The following is an 18,805-nucleotide window of genomic DNA, read 5'->3' on the forward strand; positions in this document are numbered from 1 at the left end:
CGTTGTAGACAAGCAGTTTAGATTTTACTTTCATAGATAATATACTTCGATAGATAAAGGGGATGGCGTTAGCATAAAAAATACAAACCCTCGCACGTGATATGTTACGAATTCCTTATGATTTGTCCATAAGATCAAGGTAGAATAAGGTCGTTTGTCGCCCGCTTTAATACACGACACCACCAACAGAAGGAAAAAGTGAAGAGGGGAGTAGGAAGATTCCTACTTTGTATTAGATCGTAGAGAACGTTGTACATAGAAATTACATGAACTTCCCGTTCGAAAGAATACATCCAAATGTTACTGGCAGATGGAGGCTGCGACCCACCCACAGTACACAAGGCACTGTAGGGAATGACAAGTTGAAGATCTTGTCATGGAACATAAATTGAGGACTTTATACGTAAATATCACACGAATTCCCGCGCGAAAAATACATCTAGGTGTTACTGACAGATGGAGGCGGCGCAGCACTAGTACACAAGACACTGTGGATGAAAAGCTGACGATTTTGTCATCGAATGTGAATTGAGGACTTTATACGTAAAAATTACACGAATTCCCCGTCCGGAAAAATTGTTTTCTTTTACAAAAATAAATCAAAACTAAGTCTGTCTCGGTGTAAACAACGACCGAACAAACTGGGAACCGTTATTTCGCCTTCAAAATCAAAATGACACGGTAAACGCAAAATGAAATAATTAAGATAGAATGTAGCGAAGAAATAACACGTAAAATTTCAATTAAATGAGCTACTCAGTATAACCTTAATATGGCTTCATGTAAACTTTTTAAGGTACCTTCCAAACCCCACTCCCCTCCTCTCTCTCTCTCTCTCTCACACACACACACACACACACACAAACACGCCTTTACTTTCCGCGTCATAGCACAGCATATGCATTCATTTTGGAATGTTAACACTACGCATTAAGCGTTATGAAATTGGCTATATTTACTCATTCAAACAAATATTTGTTATGTTAATTTGTTTTATATGACTGATTGTAATTTGTGACCAGCAGCCGAAGTCTGTGTGACCACTACTGTGGGATTGTTCATCACACTTGTCTTGTTGGTTTGGATAGAAGCGTTATTCGATCACTGTGACGATGACAATTAAAATGCTTGTAGGTTTGGTTGTTGAATTGTATAGGTATGAACTCGGAAGTTTCGCTTACAAACTCTAATATCGTCAGATCCATACAATTTTTCTAGTATGATATATGGAAATGAATTGTGGAAGAGTTGGAGCATGTCGGCGTTGTAGTGACTGCTCACAACTTCTCTAACGGCAGTTACAACAGTGTTTGGTTATGTCCGAGTTCGATATATGGAGCGAGGTAGAGATAACAAAACTATTATTCTGGAACAAATTGTGAAACGGAAGCTTTTAAGTTTATATGGAAAATGATATTTATTGTACGACTTTGTCAGTATATGTCTGGCGAATTCTCCAAAGTACAAACTGGTTTTATTCCAGATATTTTCTATATAACGAAAAGGTGTGATACAGTCTTGTTTGTGAAAGATTTTATTCATAACTTTTTACTGTCTTAACTGTATTGAGAAAAAAGCTTGTAAAACGACTTGTATACGATTTTTGCGAAAAAAAGTGGCGAGAATAATTACAATCGAATCCAAATCTCGATATGCGTCTATTCATTGTAATACTACTCGCAATCCTTTACTAGAACTTATCATGAAAAAGTCATATACATTTGTTTGGGGATTGATTGAGATGATGAAATGTTCATTTATATTTGAAAAAGGAAAGGTTGTTTGTGAATTCTTTGCAAAATCCACCAAAGACATTGTTAAGCATTTTCTTATCCAGTGTCCCAAATTATTTCAAGTTCGTGATGTTTTGTTGGACGGCATTGTCAGTGTCGTCAAGGTAAACAAGTATGTCTCAAACCTGAGTGATTACGATCAGTGTGCCTTTCTCCTAGGAGACCGAACTAAAGATTTTTCTGAATGGGAAATCTTTTGTTAAATATGGCTGAAAATGTACCAGAAATGATCTGAGAAACGAATGCTGCAATGCAATGAGATTTACTATACATACAAACCTACCTGCGGAGGTAATTGTCTTTGTGTGTTTATAATTTCATGTTAATGTACCTGTTATAATATTTTATTATACATTATGTAATGATATTTATGAAATCTCCCTCAGGAGGAAATATAGTCTGTCTGTCCATCCGTCCGTCCGTCTGTCTGTCTGTCTTATGGTCAGTTGCAAGTTATATCTATAACTTATGACCAAAACGTCACCTACAACCAATTTTGGCCACAACAGGTGGAATTAATTACATTTCTAAATAACCAACACAACAAGAAATCTGTACATTTCTTTAAAAGACCCCACGAGGTCAAGATGCACTGACAAACATAATAAATAAGAAAACACTTTAAATATCAGTGGTCAAGATCATTTCTACCGAAAATGGTCAAGACACTTAAAAGTTCGGTGAAAATCAGCGATGAACTCAACGTGCTTCGATCGCACATAATGAATGACGTCACTACCCTTCGATATCTTCTCCTTCATGGATAGTACATCGGATCTGTAATGGAAAAAAATATATGTAAAAACGGTACATGTACCAATTTTGAAGTATATAGCATCTCTTTCTATAGTTCAAAATGTAACAATTTTGCAACTACATGTATATTGCAATCAAACTCTTAAATACCTACCTAGCGAGGCACTGGGTACCAATAGTTGATTTGACGCTGGATACAAAGTGGAAACAGCACCATGTGTTTCTCTTCAAACTGGTGGCAGAATTTCCTTTCCCAGTAGAGGTCATCCCGGGGCAGCTCCTTGGTCAACACCACAGATAACTCGAGACCATAGTTGAACAATTCCATTGCTTTTGCTCGCTCAGCGAAATTGGCTTTGTCTCTATTCCGAGATCCGGAAGGTTTCCACAAAGATCTGCGTTTTGCCTGGCATGGGACAGTTCCGCAGTGAGGACAGCGTGAAGGACCTAAACAAACAATATATACTCCAATACATATTCAAAATACAATTGTTTCACTATTTATCTGATTAGTCACAGCTGTTTAATCGGAAAGGCACCGTTAGACATATCCGTATGGAGACATGAAATATTTACAAGAGGCCAATCGTTCACTTGGACATTTCAGTTTTCACATAGAAATGATTTCAAACTATTCCGCTGTTTCGCTCAATTATTTAAGGTAAAAAAGCTGAAAATTAAATTATCTATATCACTTACGGGTTCTCCATTCCTTGAACTTAGAAAATGTAGCCAACAAGGTCTGTTTGACTCTGTTTCCAAGCGACGGCGCATATCCCATAAATAGAGTCAGAAATACACACATCAGGGTATAGAACATCTCGTGTCCAATTCGCTGAAATAAATTAAATACACAAAAATAAACATGGTCAATTTATGGAAATAGCTTTTCATAGAATGGTTCATATGCAAGAAGTTTAGATAGGAATAGATACGTTTTCTACCTACCTATTATTCAAAACTACGGATTGATAATTTGAGGAATAATTGATGAAATAAAACGCATAGATCGTAACACAGGGACTTGACACAAATGTTTTTAGATCCAAGTGTAAACGAATCATACAAACATGAAAAGAGGGATATTCAACTGATTTTTTAAGTACTGTAGAAAAACATTGAAAACTAAATTAATTTCCCCCTCGAAAGTTTGGACCATCCAAAAACCAGTTGTTACAATCTAAAATAATTATCTTGATTACAATAATGCTGACATGTTCAGCAAATAATTATGGTGTGAAATCCTTACCAAGATCAAATCGGCTGGCGTTGGGCATACTTTCTTGATTTCGTTGGCTGTGACATAATGATAAAAGCTGTTCAAATATCCAGGCTCTGGCTCCACGCTACACAAATAAATTTTGAAGTTTACACTAAGATTTCAGAGAAAAATATTGGCTTCTCCAAAGAAACATTGAAGAAGAAGAAGAAGAAGAAGAAGAAGAAGAAGAAGAAGAAGAAGAAGAAGATTGTAAATAGAGAAATTATGTAGCTTGTTCCTGACTTCCGTAAAATCAGTATTTCGGTGATACCGCAAAAATCAAACTTACCACATGAGGTCCCGATAAGCAGCAGGACCTTGGTGGATTGTGGTCAGCATTACCACAAACAGCAGTAACAGCTTGATATCCATTGTGGTACGCCAAAGATTAACATAAAATGTTTATATTTGGGGAGAGACTCATCATCTCCGCCATTGTCGATTGCTAAGCGGCTTAGCAACTAAAATGTGACGTCACAAATGGACCAATGTCTTAATCCCATTGTGACGTCATGCTTTTGTCTTTGTAACAAAATAGAAGCGATTGCAAGCTTAGTGTTAACCTGACTATTTTTTCCCATTCTTTTCCTTTTTCTTAGATAAGGATTGAGGTATATAAATGGAAGTCTCCTACCCGCGATTTAATGTATTCACTTATCGATAATTGTTTGCTATTTTTTTTATCAAATTTTAATGGTATTTAAAAGAAAATATCAAGTGTAGTTGATCATATTTGATTGTAAATGGGGGTATTGTTCATTTGTATTTTACAATTTTAACATGTATAATGGTGAACAATCGAACTTAAACTTGTGTTTATCATTACCTAACCTTACAGACATCATGAAATATCTTAATTAATGTGATTACCCAAACATACTAAAATGTTCTGTATGCTCCAACAAGCAAAGGTCCCATGGATTTTCCCAGGAAACTCCGGTTAATATCTCTCTCTCTCTCTCTCTCTCTCTCTCTCTCTCTCTCTCTCTCTCTCTCTCTCTCTCTCTCTCTCGTGGAATCATACGTCACAAAATAGGCCCTGCTGAACCAAATATATCTGAGTTTTGTTAAGGAAAATAAAGTTTAAGACATTTGAATTTTATAGACGAACTTTAAAACACGTCTGGTGCTGTTCATAATCACACACACCGGGCGTCGCGTACATAACATAAAATGAACCAAACTGAAGATACAGGGATTTTTTTGCCACGGGATCATAAGTAAATATTGATTCTCAAGGCAGAAGTAGTGGTATTTTGCCGTTGTAGATACGAGGTGCTGTTTTCCGTCAAAGATTTTCGTGTAATCTGCTCAATAGCTGATCAACCAAAAGTGTCAGTAAACATGCCAGCCACGAATGGAAATGCAAACATTTTTATCACCGAAAGGCAATATTCATAAGAATGTTTCATTCTAAGCACAGAACACTTCAGTTTTGCTGAGGTCCTAAATTTATAAAACGAACATTACTCATTCAAATGCTCTGAAAACTTATTTCTTAAACATTTGACAAGCATTTCTCTTTGTCGTAATTGCCGTCGACAACTTTACAGCAAAAGCTCAATATTTTAATCTTCCCTCATTTGCTTGCGATGAACGTTTCGAAAACTGCTTCTAGACACAAGTTCCGGGAGTAACTAAAATGCGTTCTTCTATTACCACGCTTTCACGCTTACTGACTATTATGCCTGTGTCTGATATATCCAAGAATCATTGTCATTGTCTAAAGTAATGTCGATGTTATTAAAATAAAATACTTGGATATTTTTTTCTACGTTATGATTTTAATCAATTTTGATAAAATTGTTACAATTGTTACATTAATGTTTTGTTTAATGCAAATTTTACGTATAACCAATGTATATACTGGAACCATGATCATGTGACCTAAGAAAACCTTAAAACAACAAAAATGAAAACGTTCAATGTTCGTTAGTTTGGAATTTGCGACTCAGCTGTCTACAAACTGATTTACTTTTCTCAAAAGACTTGGAATACAGGAAGCCTGAATTTGGTCCCTAGTTCCTAGTTCCTAGTTCCGTTGAAGAGAAAAGGAACGGGGAACCAGATACAAGTTGGAACTGGATCGAGATTCTAGTCCCGTTTATCCTTAAATTATATCCTAACTCCGTTTAAGAAAACGGAAAGTCCAATGAGCATGATGTTATGTTATTACGAGACAAGAATCGAAACCAAAACATTTCAGACAGAAATTAAGACTACCAGAGCTTCTACAGGTTCAACAGAAGTGGAGTGTTAATGCGAGATCCGTATCAGACCTATTCCTTTATAAAAAAAATGTTAGTCTTAATTTCTTTGTGAAATGCTGTGGATTTGACTCCTGTCCCGAATCAAGGTAAGACCATAAGCATAGTACTTCTTGATTTTCGGAGATATACGTTTTTCTTAAACGGAACTGGGATCTATTCCTCTGTTCCATTTAAGGTAGTCTTAATTTCCTTGTGAAAGACTATGTGTTCGATTACTGTACTGAATTAAGACAAAAATCATGCACACTGAACTTGTCATCATATACTTTTTGTTCTATTTTTCCAATAACAGTTCCGTTTTTCTTAAACCTGAACTAGGATCTGGTTCCAAGTTCCATTTTTCTTAAACGGGACTTGGAACTGGGACCCAACTTCAGACTCCGAAATGTTTTTGTTTTTCTGAATTTCTGTAAGTCTGGGAACATTAAAAAACATGAATAATCTGCTAATGTATTTGTATTTATAGTAATCCATCAAACTTTGGGTTTTTTTATTTTAATTGCAAACAAGAAAATACCGAGTTGAAAACAAAACCTCTTACTATGTTTAATATAACCATGACATCAGTTATCTCAATGAATTGTAATTGGTTTGAGGCAAGATGATAGATAATTACAAAACGACGTTTTCCTCGTGGTCACTTTCACAGAAAAAATGACTGATTCATGACGATGTGTACAGAAACTCAATCTTTTTAAACTAACAATTAAAAACAGAATGTCCTGCAGACGTCGTCTTACAAAGTTTTAAAAAGAAAATCCTTAAAGTGACTTTAGTGAAACCCGTATTCGTTCAAATTTCTGGAATTATGATCTCGACTTGAAGGCCACAGGTCAGTCTGACTTTGCTAACTGTTCCATCTCTGGTCTGTCCATCCGGAATACGTTCCATTTCTCTGACTCGGTCAGATCCCATGCTCCACGTGCCTTGTAGAAATCTATGGCCGACTTATTCCAGTTCAGGGCCACCCACTGCATCCTTGTACAGTCATTAGCTATTCCAATCTATTACAAATACACAATAAAATTTATAGAATACAATTAATAGAAATACATAACATTGGACTTGTAAGCAATCTTTGTATACTAAAGGGTCACTGCATGAACCAAATTTGTTTTTTTTTTAAATTTTCATTTTTATTATCATTTTTTTTCAATTCATTTCCAATCAAAGACAAAAAACCTGAATATCACCTTGGTCGAATGCTATTATAAATCCATAAAGGGTCGAGGATATAAAAGAAAAAGAAAAAAAACTAGATTCGCAACTGCAAAGAGTAGTTTTAACACATGTACAGTTTAATGGAACTGTTTGATAAGTCTAGGCAAAATCTGTCAGGAAACAATTCATGCTATTTTTCAACAAAGGGACCTAACTCCATAAACATGTTCTTCAGATGTGTAATTTCAGTGTGTAATATTGTGATGTGGAAAGTATCACAGGGAACATTCTCAGAGAATTCAGGAGCTGGTCCGTGAACAAGTTGATTTCAGCGAAGAGACGGACGGACGTACAGAAAATTCCTATAAACATACCTTCTTTTCATTCTTCATTGCGAAGGTATACGTAAAACTCCGCATAACTACGAGATTATAATCACAGACTGTACTACTACCAACAAGGTCAACATTTTTATTTCTAGATCAATCTATATTTTACCATGTACGATCTAAACACATTTTCAAATTTAGAGCCTTCGCCTTTCTCTTTCCTTCTTAAATCCGCGATTGCAAAGATTTCGGTTTTGGCCTTAGTGTTGAGTGTCCACCAAAGCAAAGAAGACTAACGGTTTTCTCAATTGACCAAGATAAACAAAAGTTTATAATATAAAGGGCTGATTAGGCCATTGTCACTATAAAGTGACCGGGTGGAGTATCATACTGTCATACACAGGAAGTGATATTACAGTACGATGACGCTATAATGGCAATTTTGAATGTACATATAGGCCATAAAACCAGAATAACTACCTGATCCTCCGTGGATATCGTCTTCATCTGACCTTAGATGCTGGGAGGATTTTAATGTGATGTACAGAGTTTATTTTGATGATATGGTTATAACTAAGAGATGTTTTATCTTACAGGAATGTTATGATTCACACGTGTATAACATATACATTCATTATGTATGAAGGACAGTTATTAAATAGACATTTAAGCGCCATGTTGTCTAAACCGATCATCATTTGTTTGGATTTCCTAATTTTACTGTGTAACTAGAAAGTGTTTAAACATGGCCATTGTAATTATAATTCTGTTTTATACATTGTGTCTCTTCTTTCAGCAGTAAACGAAAACATACATTGTATAATGTATCTAGCAAGACCTTAAGCAATATAACATTCTGTAGTATGTTAGGATATCGAATTGCTGGACTACGATAAAAACTCTATTTTTCAACTGCGAACTATGCAGATTTTTACAGAAGTACATCATAGATTCACAACATGAGTGTATGATATTTTGTGATAATAGTTTAAGGAATGGGCTGCTTGTTGATTTTATTGTAGCCGGCGTTCATCACCTGGCGACTGCCACATTTCTGTCTGTGGTTGCCAGATAAACTATTTTTCCGACCAATTTCTTACTAATACAAAATCAAAATAGGTTTCTAAAGGTTTTACCTGTGCTACTTGTTGGAAGACTTTGGTACCGATACCTCGCCCTCGTTTGTCAGGTGATATATAGAGGTCCTCAAGGTACATCACACGACCTGACCATGTTGAATAGGCGTAGTAATACAAGGCATACCCCCACAGGACAGCCGTGCCCTCCGCTCCTGTAACATACCCCGGATGATGTAAATGTAACAAAATTGTGACCGTGGAAATAAAGACTCGTTGGGAAATCATATTCTCAAGTGTTTCTACAGCCTTTGACGTAATATAAATGTTATTTTTTCTGGGATTATATTTCAATCGGTGAAACATTTATCAAGATTTTATATCTTAATAAAAGTGTATTAACTGATGTATCCCAATTATATCCCCAACAAATGTTTTACCTTTCGCAGTCGTATCTTCAACAACAAGGCACTGGAAAAATTTCTGTTCCCCGAATCCATCTCTCCTCAGCACTGTAATTAAGACAGGTATGTATTTTAAAAGGTCAATGCTGTAATAGATACATGGTAGATATCTTACGAGATAATAATGAACTATCGTTGGTCCTGCGACCCAATACTATAACACGATACTCTTATATCTATTTATCTTAGACAAACATCCTGCGGTTATAAAGAAGATTCACAGGTACACATCCACAAATATCTCTTGTAATTACCAATTTCAATCAATCAATCAATATATATATCCTAATGTTAAGTACCAGAGTTACTTCCCTTAGTATTATCTAAGCATCACAGACCATTTTCTTCAGGTTGGTAATGTCAATAGAATAGAAGTTCTTACAACAGAACCAGTAGAAGATGAGAGTGTGACGTTTTGATTACTACACGGTCACCTTCATCAGACAAAGTGACCAATGTGAAGCGAACTAACACTGACATACGCAGTGTACGAGATGGTAAGGAACCGACTTACTGACCAAGTGTTAAACAGCTCGGAATTGACTACAGTTCATCGTTACCATCTTGTGTGTTTTTTGTTCTGTAATTTGTTTATCATCTCGTCAGACTATTTCGACCTTAGTGTACATAGGAGTACAGTGCAGATGGAAAAGTTGGGGCCGAGAGTGGAAAAAGTATTTTATTTCCAGTTCAGATTCTCCCTAAGCATTATTTTATTTTCAAGTATTTACCATTGTGCTTTACTCCTTTTCATTAAGCTAGGGTAAAAGTAGTCCCTCTCGCGTGTGTATTGATATGAACTTATGACGTGCCGTCATCGTATCACACATTGTTCGGGCTTGAATTCGCGCGTTTGAAATGCCAACATGAAATACAGTCCTTTAGAAATAGGGTCAAACTGCCGAGGTTGTCTTTGAATCTCGATGAATAAATCTTGGAATTTGAATTCAGCAATTAATTATGAATAAACATTTATGTGATTTTTTTAAGTGTTATTTATTCTGTTGCTTTGTGAGCAAAAAGACTGAAACAATGCTGTTCCATAATGATAGTTTTTACGCCAGTCAATTCAATGTTTTTGTCATTTTTGTGTCTGTAAACTTTAAACATCGAAACTGCAGTTAAATGAAGAAGACTGCAAATATAAGGGTTAGCTTCCTATGTTTGTTTAGGTTATCGAGGGAAAATCACAATGAAACTTGGCCATTTTTTACATAACTAACTAGGTATTCATATTACTCATAAAATGATGGCAGACATGGCCGCTATCTTGATAAACATATTTTTTTAACTTCTCGTTCCCAATGGTGCTATTGAAGTAATACTTTGTGAGAATGCTAAGAAACTGAAATGGAGTGTTTTTGCCTTCACTGCTGAAATAAATCCAGCTGCTTTAATCATTTCAAAATTTTGAATACTGATCTTATATCGTATGTAGGGTTTTATAGCTAGATAACCGTTAAGGCCCGAACATCTGGTTTCTTTTTCTATTCTTGTTTTTTCTGCTTTCATGTTGTATATATTTGAATTATATATATACGTAAATTCTATCCCATATTGTACTAATCACTCTTGGTGTACGCGCACGAGGGGCCTTATTGTAGGAGGAAACCAGAGAACACGTGGGAAACGATGGCAGGAAGAATACATTACCACTGCGCCACACGACCGCCACCTAATGATGAAGAAGGTAATGATTGATGCATTGACGTCAAGATGTAGAAGAAGAAGAAGAAGAAGAAGAAGAAGAAGAAGAAGAAGAAGAAGAATAGATGAATGATTAATAATAATAATAATAATAATAATAATGATGATGATGATGATGATGATGTTGATGATGAAATACCTCATCGGCATCGAAGTGTCTTGTTTAATATATATATTTTAAGTCTTCAAAAATAGAAAAAAATAATAAGTGAAGATATGAATCAGGCAGTTTAAAACGTTTGTCGTGTTTATCTACTTGCGCTAACTTTTAGGCAGTGTCCTTTTTCATATTAGTTAACACATATATTGACATTAGTTAATACAAAATTCCAACGTTCAGGCTATTAAGTTTTCGTCAAAGACACCATCCGAGCAGTTTGATAAGATTGACGTATGGATCACACGGACTTAAATTCGCGGAGGTATTTTAAAAATAAAGTAAATAAAGTCCAGTGTGCGATACGATGACGTCACGCGGGAGTCGTCCATTTATAGTCATATCAATATGCGCATTACAAAGTTTATAGGGTCAACTACAACACTGCCTGTAAATATGTCTCGATGCCATCAAAAGTGTATGGAGCACGTGTGATAGCACTTCGTGACCTCACAAATGTATATGTGAATGACGCCGTGATATCTTTTTGACGGTGAACAAACTTTGAACCCAAATCGGCCAGTTGATTGTATGATATAGCCAGGGTTTTTTGCTCATGTTCTTATTATAAGATGTTAGTTTTGCATTGTCACGTAGAATACATAACACATGACCTCGTTGTAAAATTAATGTACATAGACACTCTAAAGACAGACGTTTTATCAACATCAAAGCTTACTTTCGACAGTCATGTCCACTTTGTCTCCCATTTTTTCGAAGTCAGCCAACTCCTGTAATATACAAACAGCCAGTGGACGTTTTAGATTATAACTGGTTGATATGCATCCATAGATTTAATTTCCAATTTGTAGATATTTATTTACTACACTGTATTTCAGTATCACACATTTACATCTATCGATGTATGGTCCGAACATCATTTATTTACTAATTTAAGAAAACTCTGTAATAATACCGACAAGCCTCTGCCCAGTTCGGAAAATCATCGATTTTGATGATGTAACCTTATATTTTCTTCGTTTTAGAACCATGGGCATCAGACTGGGGGAGTTTGATAAACTTATTGATATTTCGAAAGTAATTTTAAAAACACGTGATTTTTAAGCGTTTAAACTGAGAATTAAATCAAGGCTTCGTGTAGTTCCGGTCTCCAAATAACAGGTCATATTTTTGTGTTAACACCGTGTACACACACGTGTAATCATACCGAGGTTGCACATGCCATTATTAACTTACCTGTATAAGCCGAAGTATCTCCTCACAATCACTCTCTACAGCCTGCCTGATTTTATAATCCGCCATACTGTTTACCGATTATTGATGATTTGCTAATCTTTCTTAATCATTGAGCGTATGTAGTCTAACCAGTGACCCCAGCTGAATACGAGGTGATCTGTGAACGGGGACACATAGATACAGATATTTAAGTCTGAACTACCTAAACCAGGGACGTATATATATTGATATATACGTCCCTGTCTAAACATACTTTTGGTGAAAAAGTCATGAATTGGAAACATATTTTCCTGGACTTATCTAAGCCATATTATTTGCTGATTTTATTAGCGCATACTGTATTTTTATTTTTCTTTTTAAATGGATAAGTTTACATATTCACTATAACACAAAGGTATAGATACATGTGTTAAAATGTATGCCTCAAAAGTGTAAGTCGTGTAGTGATCTATAACGAGACTAAGTGGCTCTGATGTGCGATTTGGTTTACTTTCTTGATCACGGTAGAAGGATATAAATCATTTTCCCCAAATTTCAATTTTCAGAAACAAGGCGGTAAGGTCAACCTACAAAATATATTTGAGTGAGATCCTTCCAAATCTTATCAAGAATTAGCTATAACAAACTTATTTGAAAAAACCAACATGCCACGCTCTTGTGGGAAGATGAAGCAAAAAAGGAAATGGGATACATATGTGTACATATGTGACGAGATAATTTTGTTAAAATAAAATGAGATAAGAAGATGAAATGAAGTAAAAATGAGATGTGTAGTAAGAAGGTGAAATGAAATTAAATGTATATCGAAGAGAATCCGAATGTTCCTTCTTTTAATTCATCGAAGTTAGACTTCGTATTTAATTGTAGGTCAGTCCCATAAATATCAGGTTCTCTAGATGTGAACCATGTTACTGACAACGAAAATAATATTCAATGTATGTAAACGCGAATCGACAGCATCTTATTTCATATCACACGACGAAATCAACCACTTAACATACTAACGAGCTTCGCACACATCTAACTTATATCACACAACCTCTTTATCATACTGTCCCCAACATCTTTGTCATAATGTCCTCTATACTTTATTATATTGTCCCTACATCTTTATTATACTGTTCCCTAGATCTTCATCGTATTGTTCTCTACATATGTATCATTATTTCCTACATCTTTATCATTGTCCCCTAATTCTTTATCCTGTGTGAAGTTTTAGTTGAAATAATAAAAAGTAATAAGTACATTAAGGAGATTGACATTGAGGATACGTCTGTATTAAAGTCCAGTATACAGGTCATACCGGGTTGATACTAGATGGGTCAGGGTGTCTGTTGTTGAATAACTATGCAAATATGTCTAGTCTCAAGATAAATACAAGATAAACACAAGTTACCTGGATAGGGAATAAAAGATATAGCGATACAGCATATTAGTCAGAACATGGTTTATAGCCGGGCAAAGAACGGTTCACATTCCTGTATATAATTGTTGATCTAAGTGACATTCCACAAATAAACTTTTATAAAAAATATCTTAACAACACTTGGATTAGATGGGATTTTATCAAATCTTTGTTAATATCACAACTGAACTCAACTTTACTCTGCCCAATCCACCAGATAAAATATACTACTCAGCTGAACTCCTTATTTGTCTTTCATTGAACGGCAAGTATTACAAGATTCAGAAAGATGTTACACAAAATTACATTAATGGAGGGCTGAAATGATCAATGTGCATGCATTATCCCTACATCGCCATGACTGAATGGCAACAGAAAGTGGGACCCGAAATTTGATCGTGATACTGAGGCAGTGGAAAGAAATGGACAAAACACCATTCTAAGTTTATAAAAAAATCCAATTAAAATTGATCCGAGTTAGAATTACACACCATAGCCTGGTAATAAACACTTTTCTTTATAAAACAAATTTACTTGTAAGCCCTGTTGTGTAACTTAGAATATCAAACAATTATCCATTGTCTCTCGGAATGTCAAGAGGCTCATAAAGAAAAAATATCCCTTATCTGCGGTATAGTATCACAACATTGGTATTTCACTGATAATGGGATATTTCTTGTTATCATTTCTATCTCTTCAAAACTAGATGTCATAGCAACCACGTACGTCTTAATGCATTCAATGGAATCAAGGATCGTGATCTGTCTCTTATACATATAACAACGGCACGGACAATTGTCAAATATTCGAGGCAATCTGCCCCTTTATCAACACACAAATATTACATAAATTACATCACATACGTAGGTCATAAAACAAATACAAAGTTATAAACTAAAATCGAGAGCGGTAGTGCAAATTTAGGTGTCTCGATAATCCCTTCGGCCGATGGACGCCGGATGCCCTTATACATGCACTTTGTATATATATAACAGTAAGAACAAACCAATTAAAAGAAAGTTGGAGTTCGGTTAGAGAAAATGGAAAGCACTTCTTGAACTTCAGACAGTCTCATTTGTTCCTGTTAATTTATACATTTTCTTTTTAAAAACATGTTGTAGTACACGTGTATCAATGAGTCAAGTTCTGTATACTACCGGAATAACATTTTTACTGTTGTATAATCACTCACAAAAACCTCAACTTTCCTTATCACAGTCTTCTTGGTTTTGATAATAGCTACGCTATAATCAATATACGATGATTTTCTTGACGACGACGACGACGACGACGACGATGATGATGATGATGATGATGATGATGATGATGATGATGATGATGATGATGATGATGATGATGATGATGATGATGATGTTGATGATAAAGGTATGCCATCATGGGTGTAGTTTGTGCATGAATTGGTGGTGGTGATGATGATGATGATGATGATGATGATGATGATGATGATGATTTGTTTATATATATAAATCCAGACGATAACAATGATATCACCTTTCAAGAAAGTACATTTATTCTGTAAGGTAAGAGACTCATCTAGTTCCTTAATTATGTCCTACATAAAGACCATCTCCGTAAGCGGCCTTCATGTGAATGCGGAACACCATCAGAAACAGCTCGTCATTTTTCATTTATTGTCCTCGGTACATAAATTCTAGACCTGATATATGACAGCCTCTAAGTCAATTTATATATTTCCTCGTTGTCCGATACAAAACTTTAATGGTTTTATAACATATGTATACTTAATTATGTATTTGATATTTATAGTATCGAGGGGAAAATCCAGCCTTCCTATTGTTTTAAATGTTGCTACAATTATATATGTGATGAGTTTAAGTGTTGGGATTGGGTTATCCATGGCAATATCTCCTTGTTTGGAAACAAAGGTATAAATATATCACTTAATTTTATCTAAACTATTATATGATTCTCCCGGTCTGTTTTATTAGGTAAATGTCCACTTGCTTGCTCTTTTAGTACACTGGATATTCAGGCCCGAGACCTCTTGTGTATGCGGGAGCTCGTAAATGTGCATTTTTATCCTTAAAACATGAAATAACGTTAACTATGGTTTGACTATTCTGTATAATATGGTGCATCTAAAAACTGTTTTATTATTGCAATAAAGTTTAAAGTGGAGTTGTCTCCCCTATATGAAATTTTATGTAATTTTTGTTTACGTACCTATATGTGACTGTTTTACATCTTTTTCTTTTGTCCTTGGAGACCATTGATATATGATTTCAGTCTGTTTTCTAATCCATTTGATATTTACATTCATGAATAAAATGTTTGAAACGAAAGCACTGAAACAGTCCTGCTAAGAGGGTCGACAACATCTGACATAATATCACACATCGAAACCGTCCAGATAACACATTAACTAGAATAGAACACATCTAACTGTATATTACAATATAAAACCATTCAGCTAACATATTGACGTACACTTCATATCGAAAAGTCCTTTAAATGAAAAAAAGGCTAGATCAGCCATCCACATTGACCAGCGCACCGGCCTGGTATATCGCCGTGGTCAATCAAACCAAATGGTATTGTATACATTGAATCAGAGATGTATATATGTCTCTGATTGAATATTCCTCATCAATGCTGGAATGCGATTCAAAGAACACAAAAGGACAGTTTTATAACATAAATACAAAGTATATACGCTGATGATTATTGTACAATACAACGCAGAGAACACGAAATATAGAATATAAATCGAAATCAATACAACTAGAATATGAATACACACATTCATATCAAATACAAATAAAGATGATATGAAATACAAATATAGCATTATGGAATACAAATGAAAAAAAAAATAAAATGAAAAATCAAATGAGATGATAAAAAACTAGGTGATAAAAAGTCTTCTTCAAACACTTCGCCTGTCAATGTCTTCTTCCATACTACATTACTCAACCTAAGTTTTTTTTTCAACGTATTCTGCTTCAGTTATTTGAAAAGAAATCTCATGAGAATCTAATTTAAAAGGAAAGAAACAAACGAAACAAAAAACAAATTTCCCGCGTTGTAGTTAGTTAATACCGGAAGTAAACACCAGGTTGTCGTTCTTTTTGTTTACGGAAGTAGCAAAGGCGCTCTTCTATTACTTGCTTTCACCCTTGGATTTTATTATATTTAGTCTAATGTAAAAGTAATATATTCAGCAATGTGACTCTGATATTTTTATGATTTTATAAGATTTATTTTTGAATGTCAATGAGGCAATATTTTTGCTCTTGTTGTTGATATTGCCCCCTATATTTTCATAGGCCACTATAGGGAGGATAAAGGAACAGCGTACTAGTTTGTCAAAGATCGTGAAAAATGGCTGAAAGCGTGAAAGTAGCGGTGCGGGTTCGCCCTTTCATATCCTTTTCTGATACGTTTGCACGATGTGTCGTCTATCGGTAGGATATATAAAGACAGTCCTTCCGCTGTCAGTAGTCCATGAAGGTAATTCAAGTGATATATATCCGTTATTAGGGTAATGTGGCACGATACTTGTCCGTATCCAAGTACGCTAAGCTCACAATATTGTAAATAGTGGCGCGTGCCACACAATTATATGTGTACATGTGTATACCATTACCGTATATATATAATTGTTAATGTAAATATACGGACAGCGTGACACGGGAAATTTGATTGAAGCAGAATTAAATAGAAAAAATATGCTAGATTGTGAATAATTTGTATTTAGGATATATTGTATTTTTACTGTTTATTTGCACTGTTGCAATTTAATGTAACTGTGTCAGTGTACATACCATATGCACCAGACACATATAGAAGGGATGAATTTAATGTTTTATCTTATATGTAATGTATTTTATTATTATTATATTCCACCACAGGTTTATTTTGATGTCGATTGTACGTATTTTGTATGCGCGTCCATATTCCTTGTTGTGATTTTGCGAAGTGTTGTTGGTGTCTGGTCACGTCATATTAGTCCTTATAGTTGTCCTGTGTTCATATAAAGAACTCTACTATTTTGAGCTTTTGTTTCAGACAGATTGCAATGTTGAAGTTAAAATGCTGTTACAGCAGAAAAGAAAGACCAGCCTTGCTTAAATAGAAACCCAGGTTCAACACGTTATGGTTATTTTAAAAATATACTACATGTACCAGGACATTAAAGAGAATGTCATTTAACTTAGCTTTTGAACCATTGGTATTTATTACATTTAGCTGTATATCTTATTTCAAAATTTAACATATACTCAAAACGGGGTCAATGCTCAATCCGTACAGGAGTGATTTTCAAACAATGTTAAATATCTTGATGAATATTTATTTTTCAGAGTTTGTTCTTGCAGTAGCTATTTCATAATTTTAAAGGGATTTTAAATATATAAAAACACAATAGCAGTACAATATCACATGTAAAATAGAAAACTATATTGTATAAACAACATACAAACACTAGAAGACATTCACAAACATTACAACTATTTCACCTTGTTTTCATTTCTTGGAATCTTACGGTGAAGGAAAACAATGTACAGGTATAAAATTTCGCTATCAATAATAAATCACCAGCTCCTCCAATTCCTCAATCATAAAAGTTATGACAGTAGTATTGTAATGTGGGTGGGCTTGTTACCAGGCATATGAGGTCATTAAAAGGAGTATTTATGTCATTGTCAAGTGATAGAGCAATGAGAAAAAATCAAGGGGAAATGATTTTTTTTATTTATTCAATGTATCAGAAAACTCATAATCTGAAAGTTCTCAGAACAAATATAGTTATTTAATGTGTGTATCTGTATTTTAAAGTTAAGTATGTTTGTCCTGAACTATATTTTAAGTGTTTGGCTTTGAATGTGTAAATTTTTTGTTTGTTTCCATGGTGTGTTTTGATCTCCATTACATCAAATGTGTGTCCAGTACAATGTATCATGACCATTTCCTATATTTGTCCTTAACTGTCATTACAATACAAGAGAGCAAAGCAGAAATGCCAAGCTTATCATTGGTATGTCTGGCAAGACAACAGAGATCAAGGACCCTGAGAACATGTCCGCTGAACCACGACGTTTTGCCTTTGATTACTCCTACTGGTCACATGATGAATTCAAAGAGAACAGTGAAGGCTATTTAGAACCCACTGGGTCCAAATATGCTGATCAGGTGAGATAAACAGTTTTTTATTTTGTTTATGTATGTTATCATTAATTGATGAAGAGT

At 34.8% G+C, this 18,805-nt stretch overlaps 3 protein-coding genes across 3 annotated transcripts in view; 1 reads left to right on the top strand and 2 right to left on the bottom strand.

Moving 5' to 3' along the window:
• Positions 1-2,703: 2,703 nt before the first annotated feature.
• On the bottom strand, positions 2,704-4,182 carry LOC132558741 (uncharacterized). Its single transcript, XM_060223336.1, has 4 exons — positions 4,100-4,182; positions 3,799-3,895; positions 3,249-3,384; positions 2,704-2,996 (listed from the first exon to the last, which is right to left on the bottom strand). The coding sequence occupies exons 1-4, from the start codon at positions 4,180-4,182 to the stop codon at positions 2,704-2,706; spliced, it is 609 nt and encodes a 202-aa protein (XP_060079319.1).
• A 2,731-nt stretch (positions 4,183-6,913) lies between these two features.
• Positions 6,914-12,237, bottom strand: LOC132558728 (thialysine N-epsilon-acetyltransferase-like). The gene is made up of 5 exons (XM_060223323.1): positions 12,172-12,237; positions 11,654-11,705; positions 9,087-9,158; positions 8,707-8,861; positions 6,914-7,084 (listed from the first exon to the last, which is right to left on the bottom strand). Exons 1-5 carry the CDS (start codon positions 12,235-12,237, stop codon positions 6,914-6,916), a joined length of 516 nt encoding a protein of 171 aa, XP_060079306.1.
• A 4,702-nt stretch (positions 12,238-16,939) lies between these two features.
• LOC132558740 (kinesin-like protein KIF28P) overlaps positions 16,940-18,805 on the top strand; it is a 42,039-nt gene continuing 40,173 nt past the window's right edge. Inside the window, exons 1-2 of the mRNA XM_060223335.1 lie at positions 16,940-16,981; positions 18,554-18,748. Of these exons, the coding sequence (XP_060079318.1) occupies positions 16,940-16,981; positions 18,554-18,748 (237 nt within the window). The remainder of the gene's footprint in view (positions 16,982-18,553; positions 18,749-18,805) is intronic.

This window comes from Ylistrum balloti, unplaced genomic scaffold, assembly GCF_031769215.1.
Source record: "Ylistrum balloti isolate Yb309-2 unplaced genomic scaffold, AGI_CSIRO_Ybal_v1 Utg370818, whole genome shotgun sequence".
Taxonomy (NCBI): Eukaryota; Metazoa; Mollusca; class Bivalvia; order Pectinida; family Pectinidae; genus Ylistrum; species Ylistrum balloti.